At 48.3% G+C, this 24,354-nt stretch overlaps 10 protein-coding genes across 10 annotated transcripts; 4 read left to right on the top strand and 6 right to left on the bottom strand.

The window, feature by feature from the left end:
* Positions 1-429: 429 nt before the first annotated feature.
* On the bottom strand, positions 430-2,249 carry ONS95_010661 (uncharacterized protein). Its single transcript, XM_058504276.1, has 2 exons — positions 1,325-2,249; positions 430-1,263 (listed from the first exon to the last, which is right to left on the bottom strand). The coding sequence occupies exons 1-2, from the start codon at positions 1,933-1,935 to the stop codon at positions 1,059-1,061; spliced, it is 816 nt and encodes a 271-aa protein (XP_058360989.1). The 5' UTR covers positions 1,936-2,249; the 3' UTR covers positions 430-1,058.
* Positions 2,245-3,865, bottom strand: ONS95_010662 (uncharacterized protein). The gene is made up of 5 exons (XM_058504277.1): positions 3,655-3,865; positions 3,344-3,433; positions 3,193-3,294; positions 3,098-3,137; positions 2,245-3,045 (listed from the first exon to the last, which is right to left on the bottom strand). The coding sequence occupies exons 3-5, from the start codon at positions 3,230-3,232 to the stop codon at positions 2,352-2,354; spliced, it is 774 nt and encodes a 257-aa protein (XP_058360990.1). The 5' UTR covers positions 3,233-3,294; positions 3,344-3,433; positions 3,655-3,865; the 3' UTR covers positions 2,245-2,351.
* UGD1_2 (UDP-glucose 6-dehydrogenase 1) lies at positions 3,861-6,897 on the bottom strand. Its single transcript, XM_058504278.1, has 2 exons — positions 5,787-6,897; positions 3,861-5,728 (listed from the first exon to the last, which is right to left on the bottom strand). Exons 1-2 carry the CDS (start codon positions 5,973-5,975, stop codon positions 4,190-4,192), a joined length of 1,728 nt encoding a protein of 575 aa, XP_058360991.1. The 5' UTR covers positions 5,976-6,897; the 3' UTR covers positions 3,861-4,189.
* A 374-nt stretch (positions 6,898-7,271) lies between these two features.
* Positions 7,272-8,532, top strand: DRP1 (UAA transporter; the record flags this gene model as incomplete). Its single annotated transcript, XM_058504279.1, has 3 exons — positions 7,272-7,592; positions 7,644-7,819; positions 7,869-8,532. 3 exons carry the CDS (start codon positions 7,272-7,274, stop codon positions 8,530-8,532), a joined length of 1,161 nt encoding a protein of 386 aa, XP_058360992.1.
* An 816-nt stretch (positions 8,533-9,348) lies between these two features.
* On the top strand, positions 9,349-10,871 carry ONS95_010665 (uncharacterized protein; the record flags this gene model as incomplete). The annotated part of the gene is made up of 2 exons (XM_058504280.1): positions 9,349-9,441; positions 9,492-10,871. The coding sequence occupies 2 exons, from the start codon at positions 9,349-9,351 to the stop codon at positions 10,869-10,871; spliced, it is 1,473 nt and encodes a 490-aa protein (XP_058360993.1).
* Positions 10,872-12,163: 1,292 nt separating this feature from the next.
* Positions 12,164-13,929, top strand: ONS95_010666 (uncharacterized protein; the record flags this gene model as incomplete). The annotated part of the gene is made up of 2 exons (XM_058504281.1): positions 12,164-12,370; positions 12,466-13,929. The coding sequence occupies 2 exons, from the start codon at positions 12,164-12,166 to the stop codon at positions 13,927-13,929; spliced, it is 1,671 nt and encodes a 556-aa protein (XP_058360994.1).
* A 181-nt stretch (positions 13,930-14,110) lies between these two features.
* On the bottom strand, positions 14,111-14,587 carry ONS95_015058 (uncharacterized protein). The gene is made up of 2 exons (XM_058508743.1): positions 14,555-14,587; positions 14,111-14,488 (listed from the first exon to the last, which is right to left on the bottom strand). The coding sequence occupies exon 2, from the start codon at positions 14,457-14,459 to the stop codon at positions 14,190-14,192; it is 270 nt and encodes an 89-aa protein (XP_058360995.1). The 5' UTR covers positions 14,460-14,488; positions 14,555-14,587; the 3' UTR covers positions 14,111-14,189.
* Positions 14,588-14,736: 149 nt separating this feature from the next.
* On the top strand, positions 14,737-16,814 carry ONS95_010667 (uncharacterized protein). Its single transcript, XM_058504282.1, has 4 exons — positions 14,737-15,403; positions 15,503-15,656; positions 15,911-16,047; positions 16,124-16,814. The coding sequence occupies exons 1-4, from the start codon at positions 15,310-15,312 to the stop codon at positions 16,642-16,644; spliced, it is 906 nt and encodes a 301-aa protein (XP_058360996.1). The 5' UTR covers positions 14,737-15,309; the 3' UTR covers positions 16,645-16,814.
* A 502-nt stretch (positions 16,815-17,316) lies between these two features.
* On the bottom strand, positions 17,317-19,327 carry ONS95_010668 (uncharacterized protein). Its single transcript, XM_058504283.1, has 2 exons — positions 18,874-19,327; positions 17,317-18,806 (listed from the first exon to the last, which is right to left on the bottom strand). Exon 2 carries the CDS (start codon positions 18,735-18,737, stop codon positions 17,520-17,522), a length of 1,218 nt encoding a protein of 405 aa, XP_058360997.1. The 5' UTR covers positions 18,738-18,806; positions 18,874-19,327; the 3' UTR covers positions 17,317-17,519.
* Positions 19,328-19,567: 240 nt separating this feature from the next.
* On the bottom strand, positions 19,568-23,263 carry HDA1 (Histone deacetylase hda1). The gene is made up of 5 exons (XM_058504284.1): positions 23,176-23,263; positions 20,874-22,683; positions 20,758-20,821; positions 20,442-20,706; positions 19,568-20,376 (listed from the first exon to the last, which is right to left on the bottom strand). Exons 2-5 carry the CDS (start codon positions 22,484-22,486, stop codon positions 19,877-19,879), a joined length of 2,442 nt encoding a protein of 813 aa, XP_058360998.1. The 5' UTR covers positions 22,487-22,683; positions 23,176-23,263; the 3' UTR covers positions 19,568-19,876.
* Between the last annotated feature and the right edge of the window lie 1,091 nt (positions 23,264-24,354).

Consider the following 24,354-nt stretch of genomic DNA (forward strand, 5'->3'; position numbering starts at 1 on the left):
CCCTCTTCTCTCAGTTCTGTCTCATCAGATTGAGTCTGACTTGACTGAATCGGCTGCCAGTCAGGACTGAACCCATCTATCACTGACTAGACTAGATCAGCATCCTGATTTAGTCAAGTTTTTACGATATGCAACAAAACTCCAGGAAACCGCACTGTTATGATCGCTTGTTATACCTTTTTAGGGTTTTGTTGCATATCGTAAAACCTTGACTAAATCAGGGTGCTGATTTAGTCTAGTCGAGTCAAAAGACCTCTGGCTGAGCCGAGCCAATTCCTGAGTGGTAGCACAGGCATGGATGGACATCAATACACGGAAAAGAAGACGAGACGTACTCTGGTTTGGATTCGATCAATGCACCATCTCATCATAGTTTGTTTTTGCTTCGATAGTAAGACTTGGAGCCATAGAGATTTAAATTGCATAATGCCCACATTTAGTCACTCGTCTCGCTTAGCTTTGCTTATTGGCATATCCAGAAAGTCAACAATGTCATTCCCATTGGACTGGAATGAATACTCGAGTCCGCGAATGCATTCCCGAACGTAATTTAGCATGGTAGCTTTTCCTCCATCTACTCGAGCTGCTGGAGATCTTGGCAATATCAACAAAATCGACCGTCTTTCCAGAATCCTCATTTGGCTCACTTGATCAAATCTGGCTTTGCTGAGCCGGTTTTTGAGCCAGTATTTGAGCCAGAAAATTGCGATATGCAGCAAAAGTCTACATTTGTTCGCTTGTTTTTGTGTCACTGGTAGTTTTGTTGCATATCGCAATGTCGGACTAAAAATTCACTCCATTCAGTCCATTCAGTCCAGCAGCTTCATATCCCTCATCTGATAGCATCATGAGAATTCTTTGTTACCAAGTTTGTTAAACTTCATGAGAATGAACCAAGGTCTCAAAATCAAAAACGGGGTATAATCGAATCAGACAAGAGCGCTAACACAACAACTGCAGAAACATCCACCGCCCAGTACTGAATCCTTGAGCCCCCCTCGTCTACATTGCCTCGACTTCAGGCAATCGTTGCAGCCTCGTCCAAGACTAGAAGTGTTCTAGACAATCTCACCATGAACTCGTGAGCCGCTCTTCCCACTTGAGCCTCCCTCCTCACACTCCTCACTCTCCTCGGCCTCGGCCTCGCCAAAGTCCAAACTTGTCGCCAGCTTCAGTATACCAGTAACCGGCTTCTCAATCGAGACTACCATAGTAACCAATTCCGGATTTCCAAAATCAGGCACAGATATCAAGAGCAAACCACTACACAAATCTCGTCAGCTAATCACTCTCTCTCACCAATTTCCCGCAGAAAAAAACTCACAATCCCAAAAACCCCAACACAACACCCGCCTCCTCAATCTTACACCCACTCCCACAAACATCCACCCCCTTCGTAACCACCGCCAACGTAACCAACAACCCCACCAACACCACGCCATCCACCCCCGCCGCCACGCTCCTCTTCACCCATTTCTCCCTCGCCTTATCACTCGCAGCCTTCAGCCTCGAATGCACAACCTCAATCCGTATTATCACTATATTCGCGCTGAAATGCGCGATCAGGATGAATAGCTGGCGAGCTAATGCGAAGGAGAGGAAGACGATGACGGGGGAAAAGGCGGGACCGAGGAGTGTGAAGAGGATGAATGAGGGGAGAAGGAGGATGAATGCGGCGGTGCGCAGGTGGAGTGTTGGGTGGAAGGTGCTGGTGAAGGGAAGGGTGGGCGTGAATCGAGAGGTGTTGAAGTTGATGTTGAGGTTTGGACGTTTGAAATTAGGCTTGTAGTTGAATTTCAAGGTTGGGAGGCTGGGGATCTTGGGGATGCGGGAGAGGAGAGAGGTCTGTTCGTCGGGTTCTGTCTGGTATTGACTGCCGTATGAGGAGGATGTTGTTGGTCGGTCGGCCAGGAGGGGACTGTTGGAGGAGGCCATATCTGAATTGGAAGCTTGTGTGATGATTGCGTATTATTGACGGAATGTAAAGCAGCGCCTAATGCTCTCCTATGACGGTAGCATAATCTGTGAGGAGGTATCCTTTGCTTTGGAGGCAGGAGATTTTCTAATCGAAGAGGTGGATTGATGTTGCGACAAGATTATCATTAATTCCGCTATTACCAGGGTATATCTCAGCCTTGTCGGAAAAGGAGACAGCCCTGCAGTAATCTCGTGGACCCCGGAAGATAAGAAAAAGAGGTGTCACGCGAGTGAGATAGAGCCCTGAACGTGACAGCCATCTCGAAAGAAAGAGCGACCTGACTAATCAATTAAGGCCAAAAAATGAATATTTCGTGAAGTGAAATGAGACGAATAAATTGTGACAAGTACGTATCAAGATTCAAAGTAATGAATTAAAACTGTACTCCAGTGCACAGGCTTCCATCCACAACCACATTCGTTCCACTCACAAAACTGGCGCGCTCACTTGTCAGAAACACAACAACATCTGCGACTTCACTTGCCTTCCCCATCCTGCCCATAGGATTCTTCGCCAGCTGATTCTTAAACAGCTCCGGATCACCTTCCTCAATATCACCCCAAACTCCATCTTCGATATAGATATTCCCCGGACTTACAGTATTAGCTCTGATTCCCTTGGATGCAAGCGTGTGAGCCAACTGAGCTGTGTAGTGAATCAAAGCAGCCTTGAATGCGCCATAGGGCGATGGAGCAGTGAAATCGACATCTCGGCCGGACACGGATGAGATAGTGATGATGCTTCCTTTGGTCTTTTCCAGGTATGGAAGACAGGCGTCAATGAGCGAGACTGTGCCGAGCATATCGGTGTTGTAGGCTGTATTCCAATCTTCAGGCGTGTTCGACACGGAGAGACTGGATACGTTGGAAACGACTGCGTCGATTTGCCCCTCTGAGGCCGACACTTGCATTACCCAGTCTTTGACTTGAGTTGCTTGAGTGATGTCTACTGTGGCTCCTGATATAGTGCCAGAGGATTGTAATGCGAGGGTCGCGAGCTCTTTGGCGGCGTCCTCGACATCTGCATTGGTGCGCGAGCAGAAATGGACGAAGGCTCCTTCGGCGAGGCTACAAAATACAATCAGCTTCAGGAGCGCCATATATCGTCAAAAGAGCTTACAAGCCTTCCACGATGGCTCGGCCAATGCCTTTCGTGCCTCCTGTAGTCAAATTCGTTAGTCACCTGTAGAAAATCGTGTCCCAGATCCCACTTACCTGTGACCAGGACGACCTTGCCTTTCAGATTTAGTTGCATTGTACTGACTTCCTTAATTGGAAACGACAGGGTAGGTTCTGAATATAAGGTGGTTGGCAACGCTGGTTCAAGTTTGTGAGATGAATGCTGGCAATAGTGGGGGCAACTGACGTAGGGAAACGTTCCGAATTGGGAAAGAAGTCAACAGCTGAAGATAAAAACACGAGGTAAAATGCCAACATAGAAGGATGACGACGGGTTCTAGAGGCACAATATATTAGGCCTTGATAGAATGCAACAGACGTAAAGAATAAGAATTCCAGACTCGTTGAAAGTAAATTCGGCCCAGTACGAGCAGAACTCAAAGAATCGAAGCCTCTTCAGTACTCCAATATGAAAGAAAAAATATACAACAGGAAGCACTAAACATGAAACGGTTGGACTAATACTAGTGATGGATGATATACGGACAATTCGAGTACCTTCAAGTGCCCAACAGTACCGAGGACGCGAAATGGTCGAAGCATGAAATTCGTCAAAATTGTGAATTATCAAGGTTTGCTGAAACAGTCAATTTTGTGACGAACCGTCAAATCGTCAAATCGTTGCGGACCGTAAGAATCGTTACGGGCCGTTGGGATCGTTACGGACCGCACGACATGCGACGTGCAACAAAGCCAAACTTAATCTTCGTATCATATGACAATAACGTGACAATATGGAAATCTTCCAGCTTCATACAGGTATCCATCGACATGGCAGGGTGAAAGGTGTGACGGCGTGAGTTTGTAGGAAATAGCTGGCTACCTACAAGTTTCCATTCACGGAGTGTTGATTGAGGAATGAAAATCGGCTTCCACCGCTCACAGGATTGCTTTCTGCGAAGAACCTTAAGAAGACGACAGACGAAACCCGATAAGCCATTTCTATTATCATCAATTTATATTATTACACCAGCCTGAAACAAATTTGCCCTCTATTCAACGCCGTCCCACCAATCCCAAAAATTCGCCCAATTTACGAGTCCAAATCAACGACAATCTTTCGTCCTCTACCAGCCATTCCGATCCCCTCAACCTTGAATCCCAAATCCTCCAGATTCTGCGGCTCGATCATATTGCGGCCATCAAACACATACATCGGCTTCTTCATCACGCCCGCAACCCGCTCCCAGTCTACCCTCGTGCCAGTCGCCTTTGCAACAGTCGTCTCCTTCGTCTCGGGGAATTTGCTCGGCAGTGATGGCAGTTTAGCAGCAGAGTCAGTCCTTGGAGTCGCTGGTGGAGTCACAGTAGCCTTCTTCGATGCCACGGGGGTCTTGTTGCCGAATTCATCCCACTCGGTGACAATGACAATTGCATGCGCACCGTCGCAGGCTTCGTATGGAGTGTTGTGGATCTTAACACGGCTTCTGACGAGATCGGGATTGTCGCACGCAGCCTCAAGCTCGAACCAGATGCTCTCCTCTGGAGCCTGAGGATCGTAGATTCCAATGTCAGCACCTTCCGTGATAAGATCGTGCACAATGCTGATTGCTGCACTCTCTCTGACGTCGCCGGTGTCCTTCTTGAACGCAAATCCGAAGATGGCGATCTTCTTCCTCTCGAGAGAGTGGTGAAGGCAAGCCACGATGCGACGAGCGAATCGGTCCTTTTGATACTCGTTAATATCGTTGATCGATCTCCAGTATGCAGCTACCTCGGGGAGGTGTAGCGACTCGGCGATGTATGACAGACTGAGAATGTCCTTCTTCAAACATGAACCACCGAAACCAACTGATGCCGACAACATCTTGGGACCGATTCGAGAGTCCAGACCGCAGGCCTTCGAGACTTCGGCAACATTGGCACCGGTCGATTCGCAGATGGCGCTGAGAGCGTTGATACTGCTGATTCTCTGAGCAAGCAAGCAGTTTGCAGCAAGCTTAGCAAGCTCAGACGACCAAAGACTGGTTGTAATGATCTTCTCTCTTGGAACCCAGGCAGCATAGATGTCGACCAGCGAAGCTGCAGCCCGGATACCGGCCTGTGTGGACAAGGAACCGATGAGGATACGGTCTGGCTGTAAAAGGTTCTTGATGGCTGTTCCTTCAGCCAAAAATTCTGGATTCGAAAGAATCTCAAACTTGACCCCTGGCTTGCAGTTTGCCATGAGAATCTCTCGCATATTTTCGGCAGTTCTGACTGGGACGGTGGACTTCTCGACAATGATCTTGTCGTTTGTTGCTACATCAGCAATCCGGCGAATTGCAGACTCGAAGTACGATAATTCTGACGCTCTTCCCTTGCCACGACCAAGAGACTTTGTAGGTGTGTTAACACTGACGAAAATGCAGTCTGCCTCTCGGATGGCTTTATCGATGTCGGTTGAGAAGAACAAATTTGCCGGACGACCTTCATGGTCATCTCGTGCGGATTGGACGACCTCAAGTAAATTTGGCTCGTGAATTGGGAGATCATTGGATTGCCATGACTCAATTCGTCTCACACTGAGATCAACAATTGTGACGGCAACATCTGGGTTCTTGTTTGCAATGACCGAGCAGGTTGGTCCTCCCTACTTGAGATATCAGTTTCATGTGTGGGAATTCCTTCAGATCGTGGAAGATACATACAACATATCCAGCACCGATACAACAAATCTTCTTTATTTTCTTATGGTCAATCTTTGGGATCTGATCTCTGGCTCTCTTTCCTCCATAAACACCGGCAATGGTTGGGATGTTGTCATCCATGATCTGGGAGGTGCTGACAACCAGTGGCTCCTCGGAGTCGTGCAAGAATGTTGGGAGCGTTGCAGGCATTTTGTTTATATTGATACAATTACAACTCCGAACGGTTTTGGAGATTTCCAACTCACGATTCAGATGGAAAGAACGAAGGAGGGTAGGAGAAAAGGCAATCGAGGTCTACAATTTTTGGAGGGGGACTTTGCTCATGACTTTACTCAACTGTCAACAGCTAACTGTACTTGCCATCGGAGTGTCCTAGTGTTAGGGGTCAAGGACAATCCTTCCAGCTCATCCAATTTTACCGGGCTGCATCTAGACAGCTCTGGTCTAGTTCTAGGGCTCATTTCCACCGTTCGAACCTCTCTGCAAATCCTAACGATCGACCGGAAAGCTGTTCATGCGTGCGTGGACCTCTTAGGGCGATCCCGCGGAACGACTTTCGCAGCTTTCTACCCAAAGCAAAAAAAAATTGGAAAATATGCCCCGGTTAGGGGTTGAAGCAAACAGCCACCCATGCAGATTCTCAGATTACAGACCCGTGGCTTGGATGCGATTGATAACGCCGTCGTCCAACTATGCCTATTTAGACTTTACGCCTAATCACATCAGTTATGGCTTGTCTGACCTGCTGAAGATTGGACGAGATAAGGGTATGCTAGACGCTCTCATGCCCCAGAAGGAGTAAGCTCCGCATTGCAAAGAGAATCATCCCCTGTCTAGCCGAAAGTTAATTCTGAGCTGGCGCGGGGGATGGGTTCTGCCATGCGCGGCTCGGCTGATGGTGGTGGTGATGGTGGAAGTTCAGCTATTTGTTGCTAGTCTGGATGGTCCTCTAGTCCTCATGCTAGGAGTTTTGACCCTCGGTTATTCCCTCTCCTCCCCTTTCACGACTGACGCAGGAACAACGAAGCGCCTGGAGTGCTCTTGGCCAACTGCGCCGCCCACATCGGAAATGTGGATGTTTCCCAAGGTTTGAGCATTTATGGCCCTGTTATGACAAAAACAATTCTCTTTGGATTCAATAGTTGTCATTGCATGGAAATCCCCCAGCTGTCTTGAGACGGAGTCTTGGAAGGAGCCACCCGAGTACCCGGTGTCTTGATCAACACACTCCCTGCAAATCAGGAGCCCCAATCACAATAATTCGGAAGACTCGTGGCGTTACGTAGGTCTCCCGTCCCACGAGAAGATTCAAGCCGTCCAAGCTTTCCCAGATCTGCACTGGGTGCCCAGGCGGAGGCCTTTTAGACTGCAGCCCCAAAGATTTCTTGAGCTGATGGCTTTGGACGACCTGCATCTCGTTCTCAGCATCGCGAAATCTTCGTCCCGTCCTTATCTTTTTCAAGTCGCGCAGTTACTCGAATAATCATGGGTTCAGTTATGAAGAGAGATTCTCAAGAGGAGCCTGTCGTCGAGCTCAAGACGATTTCGCCGCGGGTGTCTGAATCTCTCAACCCAGCCCATGTCAATAATGAGTATGCCGACGACGATGGAGGCCATGATCCCAAGGAGGCTTTGCTTTCTCATGATTCGGATATCGAGGCACAGAAGGGACAGGTGACGGAGAAACCTGCAAGCACAATACCTCTCGAATATGGAGTTCCTCTTCGTACTAAGCTCTTCTACTTGAGCACATATCTACTTCTTAATCTGGCTTTGACGATTCACAGCAAGATGCTGTTTGCACAAGTAAGCTGATCCACGACTTTCTAGAGATCCATACTGACATAGATGCAACAGTTCAAATTTCCATTCTTATTGACGTCTTTCCACACTGGAGCAACGTCTATAGGCTGCTATATGCTTATGCTTTCCGGCTATATCAAACCTTCAAATCTGTCCCTCCGAGATAACATGATCATTGTTGCATTCTCCATGCTGTGCACCATTAACATTGCGATTTCAAACGTATCTTTGTAAGTGCCCAAACATTCGCGACAAGTATCTCACTAACTGTCACATCAGAGCGCTGGTATCGGTCGCATTTCATCAGATCGTTCGCTCCATTGCACCGGTGTTCACAGTCATTGTTTACAAACTTTGGTTCGGACGGGAGTATTCTCGGGCGACCTGGATCTCCTGTATACCCATTACTGTCGGCGTCTCCATGGTTGCTTACGGCGAGCTGGACTTCACCGCCATCGGATTCGCTCTCACTCTACTCGGTGTGGTCTTAGCTGTCACCAAAAGTGTGGTGACGAACAGACTCATGACCGGAAATCTTGCTCTCCCGCCTCTAGAGATCCTACTTCGAATTTCACCATTGGCAGCATTCCAATCTTTGGTTTACGCTATGGTCACTGGAGAGGGGGCTGGCTTCAGAAAGTTCGTCGACGATGGACAACTCACCACAGGATGGGTAATTGCCCTCGTCACCAACAGCAGCATAGCATTTCTTCTCAACATCTCCTCCTTCCAAACCAACAAAGTCACTGGAGCTTTGACGATCACTGTCTGTGGGAACCTGAAGCAGATTCTGACCGTCCTTCTTGGTATTCTTATTTTCAACGTCAAGATCGGTGCTATCAATGGATTGGGCATGATAGTCGCCATTGTTGGCGGCGCATACTATAGCAAGGTGGAACTGAACAACAAACAGGCGAAGAAGACACCTTCACCTGGCTCGTAGCCACCGCGTAGCAATTACTTCATTTTGTCACGATAAGGCGTCACGATCAGGATAATCATAATTGCATCCTCTTTTTCTTTCTGACACTGACAACCCGAGATCGGCAGCAGTGAGTCCGAAATTTGATGTGTTGTCCGGTGGCTAGCTGTCTCCTCGCTAGTTCCCGGCTAATTATCCAAGGGGTGGTCCGGCCTTGGCTACCCCTGTGAGAATCAAGTGCAGACGCTTGACGAACCGCGCCGCACTATCAACAGACCACACTTTTAGAGTTCGCCCAAATGTCGCCCAGCTTGATACCGACTGCCACCGTCGAGACCATCTAGACCAGAACCAGACACACGTCGTGTGCCAAGAACCGGGTCATAGCTAGCTGTCAGCTGAATCCCGGTTCTGGAACCAAATTGCGGCTTCAAGTGCTACCCCTTTTCCGTTGCAGCTCACCACTAATAATCAACTACACGCAAACTCATCAGCATGATTTAAAAGCCCTAAACTCTGATTATCCCCATTTGAGGGGGTCCAGGAATTTCCGCATTGACTTGCCGATCTCCTTTTGTCTTTTCTTTATCGAGCGGCAGCCACCCAGCCAGCCACAAGCTTTCTTAGCTATTAGAGCCGGAGTCATGGATCCTGGACATCTCAACGAGGCTGAAAATCTCTTTGGACTTGCTTGCAATAACGTGGACTTCGTGTGTGCTTGACAGCTCCACAGCAAGCCTCTCTCCCCTCAGTACCTTAGTATCATCCGAGACAACTTCAGCACTGAAGCTCTCCGGATTCTTTCTGTTGCGTCTTCATGAGATCAGAACATTCAACATGAGGCGGAATGTGGTAGTTGTAACTGGAGGGGCTCTCTTCGCCAGCATTCTGGGTTTGTGGGTGTTGCATTCTATATTCAATATACAATCCGTAAGTCCAGCTTGACATCCTACAATAGAACATGTCTCACACAAAGACAGCTCAAAACACCGCAAGCTGAGCTCCACTTCCTCGTTCCTGCAACAAGCAGCAATGAACACCTTTGCAAGCTCATGCTGTCCGCAGCTATCCTTCGATACCCCACACCAGTTATCATAAACTGGGGAGCCCCAGAAGACCCCAAAAATCCAAACGCTGGACATATACAAAAAGTCGGAACCCTCCTAGGATATCTCGACGACCTGGCCAATGCTGGCAAAAAAGATGACTTGGTCCTCATCGTGGACGGCTTCGATATTCACTTCCAGCTCCCAGCAGAAGTGCTCCTGAAACGGTACTTCGAGTCCAATGCCGCAGCACAGAAACGCATCAACTCACAGATTGGGACAATCAACGCCCATGGATACAATATCAAGCAGACCGTCATTTTCGGACAAGATAAAGCATGTTGGCCTTCGTACCCATGGGGTCAGAACTGGCAGGGTTGCTGGCTTGCCCCAGAGTCTACATATCCCAAATTCGCGTTTGGACCTGGAACAGATACCGAGAAGAATCCCTTCGAGGCCTTCAATGTCCGAGCTCGATGGCTGAATTCCGGAACAGTGATGGGTCCAGTGGGAGACATGCGAGATGTCTTTCAAGCGGCGTTGGCAAACATTGCCAAAAACCACACCACAGACTCTGACCAGTATTACTTTGCAAACGTCTGGGCAGAGCAAGAATATTCACGGCGATTGCTGCAATCAGAGCCGTTTACGAAGAAAGAGAGGGAAGACAAAAACCTCCGCTGGCCCAAGATCGCAGAAGATCAAGAACCAGAATTACACATCGGACTCGACTACCAGGGTTTGATGTGGCAGGTACTGGGGTTCTTCCGTCCATCTGTGACATGGATGACATTCGATGGCGAACCGACACATGCGAGATCTAGCTCTACAAGAAAAACGTCATTCGTGCGAGATCCTTACCTCGACCGCACTCTACCAGAGGATCTCGCAACTTCCCGTCCTCCTTTCGCAGCTGTCCTCGAACAGCTAGAATCCCACGGCAAGTCAGGCAAAGCAACAGATCTTCCCACCGATCTCACCTGGCGCGATCTCAAACTCGGCATCAATGCCATCAGCAACAACATCTTTCCCATGCTGCATTACACAGGACCGAAATGGTTTCGCGATGATTGGTGGCCTAGGATGTGGTATTACCCTTATGCAGAGCCTTTGCTAAAGGCTGCAGTGAGTTTGGACAGAGCTCCGATCTCGAAGCAAGCTATTGGGGGCAGGATGTGGTGGCCTGCTGAGATGGGTATCACGACGGGGAAGAAGGGCGATGAGAAGGGTGGTGCGATGAGTGACAAGGGGACGTGGTTGCCGTGGAAGGATATGTGTGGTGCTTATGAGAAATTGCTATGGAAGAAGCCATGATGGGTATCTATCTTTCTCTTTGATTTAAGCGATGATTTATAGATCTAGACATTTTACTACTCTAATGATACCAATATTTGAAATGTATCTTTACCATACCATTCTGGCATTTTCGACCTTCCGAGTAATGAAGCAGCTCAAACCTCATTTCCTCACTATGAGATGCAGGTCTCTGGCCATCAACTCGGATCATCCGAGGGTGCTCAAGCTCGCACACACGGTCCTCCTGATCTTCATCCCATACTTGACTTTTTCTTATATATTTTTCAACATGCTTTCGATATGCATCTCAAGACCCGGAAGTATCTCCCCAGCTCTGAACACAGAACACATCCCCCTCAACCCCTCACCAATAATTAAACACCAACTAAATCTATCTTCCCCTCCACACCCACCTCAAGCGGCACCATCCGGAGTCCGAACGCATGCCCCAAACCACCCCCAACAGATTTACAGATTTACATGATGATCTCCAGCAAACCCAAAAACTTAAACTCAAATAATATCAATGCCGCATCGCACCCTCGCACCCAAACCCAGAAATATTTAAACTTCCATCCCGCCAAAGAGGCTCGAACCGCAAAAGCAGGCACAGGGGGGCGAGGCGGGGATTTAACATTGACCTGGACCTGGACCTTGACCTTGACCTTAGACTTTACCCCTATCCGACAATACAGTACAGATTTCTTAACCATGCATCCAGGCAATCCCAGATCAACAACGCATGCATCCATGCATGGATACAGAATTTCGCAGCCAAACTCTCTTTTCAGCCTTTTTTTCAGCTGTTTACTACGAGTAGTCTCGCCCAAGCAATCGGACGATCTGGAGCGCTTGACGCAAACTCTATTCCGTATCTGCTTTAGCTGGCAGCCAAGCTTGAAAAGAATTACCCTGGCTCGCCTGGTTTCTTTCAGCCGCGCCCAGATAAATTTTATTTTCTTAGTCGCAGGATTGGTGCGTAGACTAATGAATGGATGGACGCGCGACGGCGTGGGAGCGTGGGAGCGTGGGAGGGGAGGCTACCCCTATCTCCTCTTTCGTGGAAATTAAGCGAGTAGTTATCCTCGGTACTTGGACCTTGTGGTGTGGAGTGGACTTTCGAGTTGCTGCCCACCCGCTCCTATCAGTAACTTACTGTATCAACTAACTCGTCACGGCGGCGGCGGTTAGCTGGATTTTCCCGACTCGTTCTGGATCTGATGTGTGCTGGGCCGTTGAAGCTGTGATACCTCTTCTTGGATTTTATTTTTGAAGAGGTGTAATAGTTGCCCTTCTCACGGTTGTTCAATATGAGGGTTTCTCTACCATTATGGTTCCAAAGCCTCACCAAGACCGGGTATCATAGAGTTCATGATGAAGAGGAGAAGGAGAAGGAGAAGATCCCACATGGAGGACGAGGGGTTCTGTCGAGGATACGGAACAGCAGTTCGCGTGTGAAGATATATGCTGGAATGGCAATTGCATTCATTTTTATTCTCAGCTTAAATATGTCCTCGGTACGTCTCTCCCCAAGATATCCCCGCAAATTCCAAGCTTCACATGTATCGCGAAGAGAAATTCAAGTAAATACTGACATGAGAATTCCAAACAGGGAGGACCACACTTACCCATTTCCCAACACAAAGAAGCTGATGCCAAATACCTCCACATCCTCATCCCCGCCAACAAACGCGACGTCAACCTCTGCAAAACCGTCGCCAGCGCCGCCGTCCTCAGATATCCCATCCCCACGCTGGTAAACTGGAAAAAGAACTTTTCCGACCCAGTCTTTGGCAACGTCGGGGACTCTCACATCGGCAAGATCAAAGGCGTGCTCGACTACCTGAACACATTCCCCGCAGACCGAGACGAAGATCTCGTGGTTCTGGTTGACGGATACGATATCTGGTTCCAGCTGCGTCCAGAGACTCTCCTGGAACGGTACTTTGATATCAATCAGAGAGCAGACGAGAGGGTGCAGAAGCGCTTGGGGAAGAACGCTGTGAAGAAGGAGGGCATTAGACAAAGTATTGTTTTCTCGGCGCAGAAGAAGTGCTGGCCTAGAGATAGCGATGATCCGGCTTGCTTCGCTGCTCCCGAGAGCTCCCTGCCAAAGGATATCTATGGTCCATTGACAGACACCAAAGTCGATAATGAAGAGAACGAGTACATCAAGTTCCGGCCGCGATATCTCAACTCTGGAGTCATGATGGGAGAGCTAGGCAGCGTGAAGAAATTCTTCAATCGATCCATTGAAGTCATGGCGCTGGGCCAACACAAAGGAAGCGACCAAAACGTCTTCTCGCAAATTTTCGGCGAGCAGGAATTCCAGCGCGAGGTCATCAGAGAGAGATATCTCACCTCCAGCCAGCGTTTTGCAAGATGGCTCAAATCCGCATTCGGCATGAAAGAACCCAGTGTCTTGGATCCCCACCCAACACACAAACTCATGGCTCCCGCCGACGGCTCCCCCTTCGAATACGGCATCGGACTGGACTACGCCAGCGCGCTCGGCCATCCAACTGTCTTCGCAGAGTACGACTCGGAATGGATCCGCTACGACGACCCCTCATCCATCGAGCAAGCCAGCAAAAAGCTCGGCATCTCCCCGCAACACGTCCACCATCTCCCCGACGACATCGCATCCTCCCTCCCTCCATTCTGGTCCCAGAACCCCATGGACGACATGCTCCCCTTCGACAGGAGCTGGACCAACGTCTCGCTGCACACCAACCTGTGGACGACCAACGTCCCCGCCATGATCCACCACAACGCGCATCTCAACGGGATGAAGAACCTGCGGCAGAAATCCTGGGATAAGGTCTGGTTCCAGCCCGTGCTGAGACAGCTGCTAAATGCGTATGTTAATGAGCCGTATCGCGCGTTCGCGGTCCTGAGGAATGGGGATAGGGAGACGGCGTGGTGGTCCAAGTATCAGAAGAAGTGGGAGACGCATTCGGATAAGGCTACGCATGAGTGGGTGAGTTGGAAGGCGTTGTGTGGTGGGGAGGAGTTTGAGAAGGAGTTGTTTAGGGATAGTTTGGGGCCGTGGGTGCCTCCGAGGTTTGATTACTGATGTGGATTTGCTGGTATCGTTTAGGTTTGGGGGCGTTATTTTAGATCTATATACATAATGATACGCATGTTCAAATCGTTTTTGTGTTCTTCAGATCTAGAATTGTTTCTTCGTGACTATTAGGATATGAACTTCATCGACAGTCAGTCCCTCCCAGCCCCTTTCATTGGGTTCTAATTTTCCTTCCCATTGACAAACGCTAATCTGTACACCTAACATGGTCTTATCTTTTCCGTAATGTTTTGACTGTATCTGAGACCCTACTTATGATGCTTGAGCACGTTTCCAGGAAGGTGGAGTTTGTTGACAAAATCGAAGCGAGATTTCCGATAAGGATCCCACCACATACCAAGCCCAGAGGTCTGTTTGATGTCAAGTATGCTTTTGAGAAAGCTTTGGACTGGATGCAGAGTAAAAATAATCGAGTTCTCGACATGTTGAATCCCAACCCAACCCCCTTGAACGATTTCAAATCTCAAGCTCCATCCAATGTCCCAATAAAGAAATCCAGCCCCATTTGCTATCAGCATAAACTCGGATTCTTAATTTTGACAGCACTCTTGGAAGAAGTCATTAACTTAGACTTATCTCCAACGGTCAGAATATCAAAGCTAGAAAGTCATACATATCATCAGGTCCCGAACTCCTTCCAATAAAGTCGCTGTTTCGCATCGAGGAGCGTCATTCCGTATTCCCGAACCACATGGAATATGAGCCCTCACGATGCCGTCTTATCATAGTCCATTTGGTACTTTCATATTCTTATCTAGATTGTAGAGCACGCTGATTATGTACTCGGTGAGCATACTCTTTCCCCAGCTACGGCAAAATTAAGCGAACTCTCAAGTTTCTCCCCCAGAACCCAAAATCCCATACTGTATCTAATCGACAAACAACCTCCAGTCTTCCAATCCCAAATCCAAAAATCTGATCAGAATACCACTTACCAACCATCTACCTCCCCAACCTCACAATATCTTTACAATCCAGTTTCCCCTCCAAAATCAAGGAACCTTCACGGGCAGCCATCCCGAAGGATTCGCATCCCTCGCGGTCGTGGCTTGAGGCTGACCCCAAACAATTGGCCACGCCAGGGATTCAACATGCACACAGCCTTGCTCATCCCCATCCCCATCCCCATCCACACTGCGCGAGATTAGATTGGAAAATCCAGCGCCCGCCACCAGCAGCCGTTGAGGAGGAGCTTGAGTTCGAGATTCTGCCTCGGGATGGCGCAGCCAGCCATGGGGTACTTTTGTTTGGGTGTGGTTTTCCTCGCGACGACAGCTGCACTTCTTCTTCTCGACTTTTTGGAGATTTTTGTGTGATTGAGATGTGTTTTGGGGATTTGAATTGACGGAATAATACGGTAGGATCAGGATGGAACCGATGGTTACGAATGCGCCCGTGTGGGAGTTTGGCAAGAGGCAGAATGGGAATCGGTTCATTGGATATACGAGTTCAGGGACGGATTGTACGTTTGTCGATTTTCCTACAAATCAACACCTTACCCTTTTCAATTTGGATTGTACGTATATGGTAATAGATGCTGATCATGTTTTCTTGAGCGTAGGGCTACCGATAGCTTGTCCTACTCTGCAGACTGTCACGGAATCTGGGACGTTCTTTGCATGTGCTGTCTCTGCACCTACGAGTAGTAGTTTTGGGATTGCGACGACTTGTACGAGGGGGAGTGAGTTACCGAATCCGGCTGGGATTTTTACTTGGTGAGTAGAATTTTGCTTAGTTACTTCGAACATTCATTGGAGAGTCAATTGGGATATGGAAATGCAATACTTTCGTCAAGCCTGAGATGGATCATGCCGGTTTGCATCTCACAGCCCAGTTGGAGAAATACTATCATGTTCTATCCAAATATAAGGATTTTCAGCCTCCCAATTGAGCAGAGTATCGACTTTTATGTTGCACTCTCGCCACACCTTCATCAAAAGTATATCTCATAGCTAAACTATCAAAATAGCCCCGGGCCTTGCTGCTCAAATACACTCTACGCCAGCCGCGGCGACACAGTACCATATCACGCCTATGCATGCGGAACCTGCGTCTCAACACTATTCAGAGATATCCCAAATGACGAAACAACTTCTTCAACACCAGGTACGTGCAACGTTTGTTCCCAGACGAAAGCACCCACGTGAAAACCAGATACCTAACGAATTCTTTCCTCTCATAGCAGTCGACCCCCTAACAACAACCAGCACCACCTCCACAACCCCCTCATCCTCCAACCCAAACGGAAGTCTCTACTCCAAAGGCGGTCTCGGCTCACCTTCATCCTCCTCCACCTCATCCACCTCGTCACCACCTCTCTCCACCTCCCCCACCTCTCAAACATCCTCCTCATCCAAATCAGCAAGCAAAGCCTGGATAGCAGGCGCTGTAATCGGGCCTCTCGTCGCAGGAGCAATTATTGCCGCTCTAGCGTTTTGGATTTGGAAATTGAAGAGGAGGGGTGTGGTAGAGAGGGAGAGGGTAGTGGTTGTGCCGGGTGATGCGGGTGGGAAGGTGGAGTTGGATAATGATAATGCTTATACGGGAGCTGGAGGTGGAGGAGCGGCTGGAAGAGGTGGGTATGGCGGAGGGATGACCAATGTGGCGGAGGTGGGTGGGCAGGGTGTTGTGGAGGCGGATGGTGGACAGAGATATGGAGAAGGAGCTGTGGAACTCCCTGGGTGGAGGGGTGGTGCAAGATGATTAATGGAATCCAATGAAAAGAAAAGAAATGAAAGGAAGACGTGCCGGGGTGCGGAGGGATGTGATGTGTAAATGAGAGTGTAAGTGCCACAAGTACTTTTCAGTGCTTTCATGAGACGAGGAGTATATATATAATAGCACGCAATATGACTATAAATCTCCAGCAAGCGAATGATTTTGCCTATATTTCCTTGCAAACCAAACATTACTCCTTACTCTGAACCGTTGTTGATTAACAACTCGTTAAGCGAAGCGACGTCAATATTTACACCACTCCCTGCTTGGACTCTCTTCTTGCCACACATCACGATTTCCTCGTTTATGTTCTTAAAACACTTACTAGCATCTTGTATACTAGGAAACCTGCTAGACTAGTCATTCCCTCTGACAGGTCATGCTCGACTCTCACTCAACCCCAACAACATATCCATCCACCGGGCCAGCCAGAAATATACTTCGCGGCCATTTCTCCATACAAGGAATAAGCTACAGATTCCCATGATCCACCCCAGAAGACCGATTGACTTTGCTGTTGAGCTGGCACGAGGTGCGTCAGTGCTTGCGTGGCTAGCAAGTTGATGGATTCTATTTCCATATTCCGAGGATCGTTGAATATTAAGCCTCAGTCATTTGGTTGAGCCCATAAGAGTTTCTTTGAATGCAGATCAACAGGAACAGATTTGGCTAGTGGAAGATGTGAATCTCATAGCTGTATGTAGAATTCCCCTCCTATAGAGAAGCGAACAGGCAAAGCCCAAGATTACATCACACAATTCCAATGCCCCATATCCCTTACCATTCTTATTTCCACCTTACAGTACAGGGCTGTACAGTACACCCATCCAGCTATGAACAAACACGACTCGACCAAAACACTACGCTTCTCCCTCTCCAGCAACACTCTCCCCACCACCAAACATCTTACAAAACCCCTCCCACTCTCCCGTCTCCACACCATCATCCTCAATCTCCTTCATCCCACTGAATACCTCCCTACCCCTAACATCACATATCCCAAACATAACCATCTCATCCACCAAATCACGCTCCAATTCCCCGTCATTTCCATTCCCACCTCCACCTACACCTACACCTCCACCAGGCATCCCCAATCCCATCCCCAAACTAAAACTCGGAAATCCCAAGTGTCCCACCACATCCCTCAGCCTCTCTCCCTCTAACCCCCACCCTACCCTCGCCCTCTCCACACTAACCGTGGACAAAGCATAATTCATCGTCGCCGGCACATCCCCAAAACACGCCTCCTTCGCATACAGAAACTCCATCCTCTCCGCCTTCGTACAAGTATTCTCCACCAGATGCAGTATATCCGCCGGCGACAGCTTCATAATATCCCTCACCAGGCGTCTATACTCGTTGCCCTCTCCCCAAGCTATCTTTGCAAGTGCGCGAGGAGGCAGGGAGTGCGAGTAAGGGTCCTGCGAGCGCACGATGGAGTTGGAGGGGTAGAGGTCGGATTCGACGAGCTGCTCGACGTGGAAGAGGTAGTCGGAGAGTTGGATTTGTTCGGCTGTGCTGTATGTTCTCAGGAGACGATGGCGGGGATCGTCAAGGGAGGCGGGGGAGGGTGGGTATGGTGAGTAGGATGTGTAGGTTCGGGAGTGGAAGAGGGTTGTGTAGGTCCAGTGGTGGTAGATTGCTTTGCGTAGCCTTTCTTTCTCATGAGGATGTAGTAATCGTCTATTGTCGGATCCTACACGCCAGCGTAGCCGTGGATATAGTTCTGTCCAACGCTCAGCGATCTTGCCGTATATCACCATCTTCTTCATTTGTTCGAGGGTGAGTTTTGGGTCGGGTCCGACTTGGGTGATGCGGGAGAGAAGGATGTTGATGCGAATTTCGGTGCCGATTGGTTTGCGTGATTTGTCGGGCTCGTTGCTGAGAACGAGCTTGAGAAGTGATGGAAGAGGGCTGTATGAATTGTGCAAGCCGCAGGTGAGGAGGTACATTCGTCGACCGAGAAAGACACGATAGGCTCTTCGGCAGGATCGAGCTAGGGCAAGGAGGTCTTGTAGCTCTGCATTGTCGTAGATCTTTTGCAAGATCTCTGTAGAAAGGTTGGTGATTGACATTTTGGAAAATAGTCTATTGTATCTTTTTGGTTTTGTATTCTGGTTCTGTTTCTGTTTCGTCTGTTCTATCTGCAGACTGTTAGTATATAGGCATCGACATACAAGCTTGTAGAGCAGATTGATGTAGCTGACTTACTGTTCTATATCAAAATATAGCTCTTGATTCTCCTCTCTTGCCAACAATCCAAGTTGACCCTTCACAGTCAGCCTCACACCTTCCCAGATAGAAACAACAAGAAATCTAATCGATTCGTAATCGATCGATCACACAACACGCCAGACACTCTTCTGTCAGAAAAAGCTTGCGTGCGTGATCCTCAGCAGTTCGCCGTTCCTCTTAAGTAAACAAGCAGCACCACCAAGGTCGTCAGTCCTTCAAGGAACCTAACTCCCAGCCACCCCAGCACTGGGGCTATATCTTGATGTTATGTTGATGTTGTTGTCCATCGAGCGAGAGACATCTTGCGACGTGCTACTGCTGCTGCTCGAAGCGTTGTTGCCGATAATGGCGAGTCGCGTGCGACTGCAGTGTTGTGGTTGAATCATGATGGGTGGTTGTTGTTGGAGAGAGAAGGAAGGAGGAGGAGCTTCCGGGGATGGAGATGAGGATGAGTCGTAGCTCGGTCGCGTAATAATTCTTGCCAAGATTGAATTTCGGGGATAGGATTATCCGGGGTTACTCCCTTGTTGAGGTAAACAGCACGCGATCAATACATTTACTGACCTCAGGTCTAGATACATGTCTATGAGCCGTTTTCTTGATGTCACCAAAGATTCCCAGGTTTTCAGATATAATACTGTGTAGGTAGGTACCTTTATTTGGGCACAGGGATTAAGCTTTCTGGCTGCCAATTTGCTATGCTATCCTGGTCCACCGTCCACCGCGAACAGAAGTTCTGGAACTTCTTAAATTCAGACAGAACTTCAATTGAATTTGACTTGCGTTTCATACCTCCTGTCCCATCCATGCAGAGTCCAGACAAATGCCCGACGGATATAGAAAAGAAATACCGTCGTACACGCAAATACTATGACAAAGCAAAACAAAGCACCTCCACTCCTCCAACCATGCTATGACCGTAAACTCAGTCACTTCCCCAAAGAGAGTCCCTCGTCTATCTTTCTCCTATCCAGCCAGGCTATGACCCAACAGGAACTCGCATACTCTGTACATCCATCCCCAGCCCCGGCACATCACCCATAACCGTATCCCTCCCACTGCCACCCACTTCCTCCCCGACAAACTCCTCATCATCCTCATCCGTCTCCTCCTCCACCCTACTCCTCTCCCAATCCCTAACCTGCCTCTTCAGCCACGCAAAAGAATCGCTCTCATGCCTCCTCAGCATGGCATTCAACGACCCTCCCATCGCATTACGACCACCAGGACCGGTCCCGCCACCACCCATGCCGAATCCTCTCCCAACCTGAATATCGGCCTGGACAACTTTCCCGAAGCGATTTTTGCGGACTTTACGTGCGGCCTCTTCGTTGGACCAGCATGCGTGGTCGGGGGAGACGTAGATGAGTGTGTTTTCTTTGTACCATTTCGACAGATTGGGGTCGGTTTCGGATTTGACGGGACGGAGGGAGCCGGAGACGAAGCAGAGGATGCCGGTGACTTTGGAGGTTGTGGCTGCTATGAGGTTATTGGTACGGTACTGGGGAAAAGCTGTGAATTGTGGGGTAAGTCAGAGTACATACGTCTTGATACGAGGAGCTGTTTGATGCCGAAATAAGCATCACCCACGCCCAACAGCGTCAGACTGGCTTCAGGATTCAGCTCGAAATAGTTGTCCCAAATATAACATAATAAGTCTTTGATCTGCTTAGCTGCAAGAGTTTCATTTGATCTGTCGGTATACGGGTCCGTATCAGAAGGATGGGAGATATGTTCTGGGATGTTGATATCCATGACGCCAAAGCCATGCTTAATTGCCCAACCAATGTAAGGATTAAGTCCATCAGTCTAAACCTAAAATTAGCCATCCTTCCATGAGTGACTATGCAGAGACCATACCACGAATGTATTATGAGCATATACACTATTATCATAAGCGTCTGGCTGTGCAAGAACTTCAGGCCTACATCATTATCAGAACAGTTCCCTCTCGATACACAGCATGGATGACTTACGGATCATGAATAACCATCAGAATCCGCCTCGCTTTATCAATATCCGGGGTAACCAAAACCTGATTCTCAAAAGACCGGCTCAGCTTCGTTCTCTGCACATACAATGGGAACATTCCATGTTTCTCAGCAAGATTACTTTTCTGCGCCGTCCGGATCACGTCGCTGAGACGATCGGTTGCCATCTCTTGGAGAGCTGCGAGAGGAACGACGCCAGGACGCATACATTCCCAGTACGCAGATTGTATCCTCTTGACATTGTCTAAAGTATGTGCCGCCGTTTTGTTGAGTGGTGGGATATCCATTCTCTCTGGTGGTTCGCCCATGAGTGTTTTTGCAACAGCAAGGGCTGATCTTGAAATGGCGTGTAGATTGTATCCACCCTCTAGACAGACAGCTACTTTCCCATTTGCCAGCGACATCAACATATGTGTCATGTGAGAATAACATGCTGGAGTGACATAACATCCCCCAAGCTCATCGCCAGCTGCAGCATCGAAGCCGGCGGAGACAATAACGAGATCTGGGTCAAACTCCTGCGCAATTGGCATGACAATCTTCTGGAAAGCAGCCATGTATTCACCATTGCCGACTCCTTGCTCAGCCCAACCAATGTTGATATTCTTCCCCATACCTCGTCCCACACCGCAGTTCTCAAGACCACCGTCCGGAACTCCCGGATCTTCAGGCTGACCTGGGTAGAACTGTCCATTCTGATAAACGTGAAGCGAGATGTAGAGTACGTTCGGATCCTCATAGAACATATTCTGAATCCCATTTCCATGGTGGACATCCCAATCGAGAATCAAGACTTTCCGGCAGACTTCAGGGTAATCCAACATGCACACTCTGGCTGCAATGGGAACATTGTTGAAGATGCAGAAGCCGAGTGACTCATTATGCTCAGCGTGATGTCCAGGCGGCCGAATGACAGCGATGGCATTCTTCACCTTACCAGCCACGACGTTCTTGCACGTCTCGATAGCACCGCCTGCCGATATTAAAGCAGCCTCGTACGTGAGATTACCAACATAAAGTGACTTTCGTCCATTATCAAAGTCGTTAGTCAGTTGTCGAAGATCCGCCGATGTCATGCTCGACAACGACTTCACCCATTCGTAATGCGAGGCAGTATGCACTGTACATATCTCCTCTCTCGTAGCCTTCCTCGCTCCTATCCTCCACATCCACTGATTTGGGTTCTTCTTAAGTGCATCCGCAAGATCGATTGTCAGGCCGTTCCAAATCAAGTTGTTCGCCTTGAAACAATTCATGATTTCCTGTATCCTACGAGGGTCTTCGGGATGGTGAGGATTTGCAGAGAAATCTGCGTTGGCATGAAGTTTCATTCGGTCATCGTAGCAGCAGCCTGTTGGGAGCGATGCCCTTCGGACCTCGACGACGGCTTTCGTGTCTTGTGATGATGGTTGTGACTCGTCTCGTGATTCAGGTTCTGTTGAGTCAGGGAGGTCGAGATCGTCGAGTTGATTTAGGACTCGAGGATCCATGAAGCCGTTCGATGCGTCACCGTTGCTGGCATGTGCTTGCTCGTTGCTGTCGATGATCATGTCAATCTCATTAGTTTGAAGCATTGATGTTGATCCAGAAGCCTCCATGCCGAGCGTTGAAGAGTGAGTGCTGGTTATTAATCGAGGAAAGCGTGAAGAGTTTAAAAAGTCTTAGCTAGAAATTGAACGTGACTCCAATTATCGTGAGGTCAGGTAGCAATTCACCTTCCCTTCTTGAGATGTACTCGCAGTGAATCGGAGCTGCTTTATCAAGAAGGATTTGTAAAATAAGAGTAAAGAAAAGCCTAAAACAAGTCAGCCCAGTGAATCATCAGCAGCAAGTGAATCTGACGATAGTCTAGTTTAAATAGAAAAAAAGTATGAAAGTATATAAAAATCAACCGAATGTCCACTCTCCGAAGCGACAGCCACTCCTCTCCACCTGGCCATTCAACTCACAGACCGGAACAGCAAAAACAATATGACCACTAACGAACTGTCCCTCCATCAAAACTAGAAATCCAAACAAAACGTTCCATGCAAAAACAAACACTCAAAGCACAAAATCAAGCAGCAAACACCATCCTATCCCAACTCATCTCATCAACATACCCTTCCCTCTCAACCTCCCCTTCCGTTTCCTTCAATCCTATACAAAAACCCATCCATCTCCACACATCCCTCCTACCCTCTTAAAGAAAAGGCACTCGCCAATCAAAAAATCGTCTCGCATAAATAAAAGCCGAAAGCAACGCAAGTAAGACACGGAACCACCGCCTCAACTCAACTCGACTTACCGAGCTCCCTCTCAAATGCAATAAACCTCCTCTCAAGTCGCCGCCCCTTGACCAACCACCCTGCGATCTCAACCACCGGAAATCTCAAGCACAGTGTGATTTAGTTGGGCGATGCGATCTCAAAGTAAGAAATCAGGACAAAAGCCGATATGTTGCGTCGGTGTTATACTTGCGTGTTGCTGGAGAGAGAGAGATGCGATACTTCAAGCGACACGATGCGATGCGATGCTTGACCACCTTCCCTTAGGCGAGGATTTAAGGTTAAGCGCTGACGCCCCAGATTTCAGGCATTTACATACCAAACATAAGGCACCAACTAACAGGAGATCTGGGACTTCATGGAATGAGAAGAATCTTTGTATGGGTGGAAGATTTCGGAAAAGTGATTTCAAAAATACCGAAGATTAACTTATGAGTTAGTGAACTTGTAGATAATGATTTATTAAGTCGTGGGGGTTGTTGTAGATAGAGACTGGTATCGGTTTGGTAGGGAAAATGGCAGTTTATTTGAGGCACTGCAGAACACCAAACAAAGCCAACAGGTTCAGCGCATCAAATCTAGACGTACAACGCTTCAATGAGTGAGGTATCTTCATACCTTAGATATTGTACAAAAGGAAAGCAGCTGTAAAATACCATACAAATATATCATATCATCGTCTCATACTAACGTCCAAAAAGTGCACATTTGCTTGCTTCAAAGTAGCATCATGCCTGCCTCAACCGTCCACTTTATTATACCTACCGTCAACCGTCGACCCGATAAAAAAGTGATCCAATCCAGTCTTCTTCACATCCTAAGCTACTAACTTCCCTCCTTACTGTAAGAACCATTCTTTCTTTCGTGCCAAGTTCGCTCCCCCATCTGAAATACCAAATCCAGAACCTAAGAACATCCCACCTAAGGTACCTAAGCTAAGTCAAGTTCCAGACAAAATTCCCTACCATCAAAAAATGTCCAGACATTCATTTTGACTACCTACCTACCTATAGTTTACAATACATGCCTTCAGAAGCGTGGATCGCGATTCGCGACTCAAGGAGCCTGCCTAGCCTGCCTGCCTGGCTTAGAGCCTGCCGTACAGGGGACTGAGAAGGGTAAGAATTAATTGTTGATTGTTAATTGAGTGGAGTATAAGTTTGGCATTTGTTCATTTCATTTTTGTCTTTCTACCTACT

Source organism: Cadophora gregata (genome assembly GCF_030347475.1).
Source record: "Cadophora gregata isolate MNR1 chromosome Unknown scaffold_4, whole genome shotgun sequence".
Taxonomy (NCBI): domain Eukaryota; kingdom Fungi; phylum Ascomycota; class Leotiomycetes; order Helotiales; family Ploettnerulaceae; genus Cadophora; species Cadophora gregata.

What these genes read in the sequence shown, in the direction of transcription:
- ONS95_010661 (XM_058504276.1), bottom strand. Translation starts at nt 1,935, where the DNA reads ATGGCCTCCTCCAACAGTCCCCTCCTGGCCGACCGACCAACAACATCC. An exon ending in GTGTTGGGGTTTTTGGGATT is followed by an intron (nt 1,264 to 1,324) that starts GTGAGTTTTTTT and finishes AGATTTGTGTAG; the next exon opens with TGGTTTGCTCTTGATATCTG.
- ONS95_010662 (XM_058504277.1), bottom strand. Translation starts at nt 3,232, where the DNA reads ATGCAACTAAATCTGAAAGGCAAGGTCGTCCTGGTCACAG. An exon ending in CAAGGTCGTCCTGGTCACAG is followed by an intron (nt 3,138 to 3,192) that starts GTAAGTGGGATC and finishes ATTTGACTACAG; the next exon opens with GAGGCACGAAAGGCATTGGC. An exon ending in CGAGCCATCGTGGAAGGCTT is followed by an intron (nt 3,046 to 3,097) that starts GTAAGCTCTTTT and finishes TGTATTTTGTAG; the next exon opens with CCTCGCCGAAGGAGCCTTCG.
- UGD1_2 (XM_058504278.1), bottom strand. Translation starts at nt 5,975, where the DNA reads ATGCCTGCAACGCTCCCAACATTCTTGCACGACTCCGAGGAGCCACTG. An exon ending in GTATCGGTGCTGGATATGTT is followed by an intron (nt 5,729 to 5,786) that starts GTATGTATCTTC and finishes TATCTCAAGTAG; the next exon opens with GGAGGACCAACCTGCTCGGT.
- ONS95_015058 (XM_058508743.1), bottom strand. Translation starts at nt 14,459, where the DNA reads ATGCTGATAGCAAATGGGGCTGGATTTCTTTATTGGGACATTGGATGG.
- ONS95_010667 (XM_058504282.1), top strand. Translation starts at nt 15,310, where the DNA reads ATGGAACCGATGGTTACGAATGCGCCCGTGTGGGAGTTTGGCAAGAGG. An exon ending in CCGGCTGGGATTTTTACTTG is followed by an intron (nt 15,657 to 15,910) that starts GTGAGTAGAATT and finishes CTATCAAAATAG; the next exon opens with CCCCGGGCCTTGCTGCTCAA. An exon ending in AACAACTTCTTCAACACCAG is followed by an intron (nt 16,048 to 16,123) that starts GTACGTGCAACG and finishes TTCCTCTCATAG; the next exon opens with CAGTCGACCCCCTAACAACA.
- ONS95_010668 (XM_058504283.1), bottom strand. Translation starts at nt 18,737, where the DNA reads ATGTCAATCACCAACCTTTCTACAGAGATCTTGCAAAAGATCTACGAC.
- HDA1 (XM_058504284.1), bottom strand. Translation starts at nt 22,486, where the DNA reads ATGGAGGCTTCTGGATCAACATCAATGCTTCAAACTAATGAGATTGAC. An exon ending in CTGATGGTTATTCATGATCC is followed by an intron (nt 20,822 to 20,873) that starts GTAAGTCATCCA and finishes ATAATGATGTAG; the next exon opens with GCCTGAAGTTCTTGCACAGC. An exon ending in ATGCTCATAATACATTCGTG is followed by an intron (nt 20,707 to 20,757) that starts GTATGGTCTCTG and finishes TTTTAGGTTTAG; the next exon opens with ACTGATGGACTTAATCCTTA.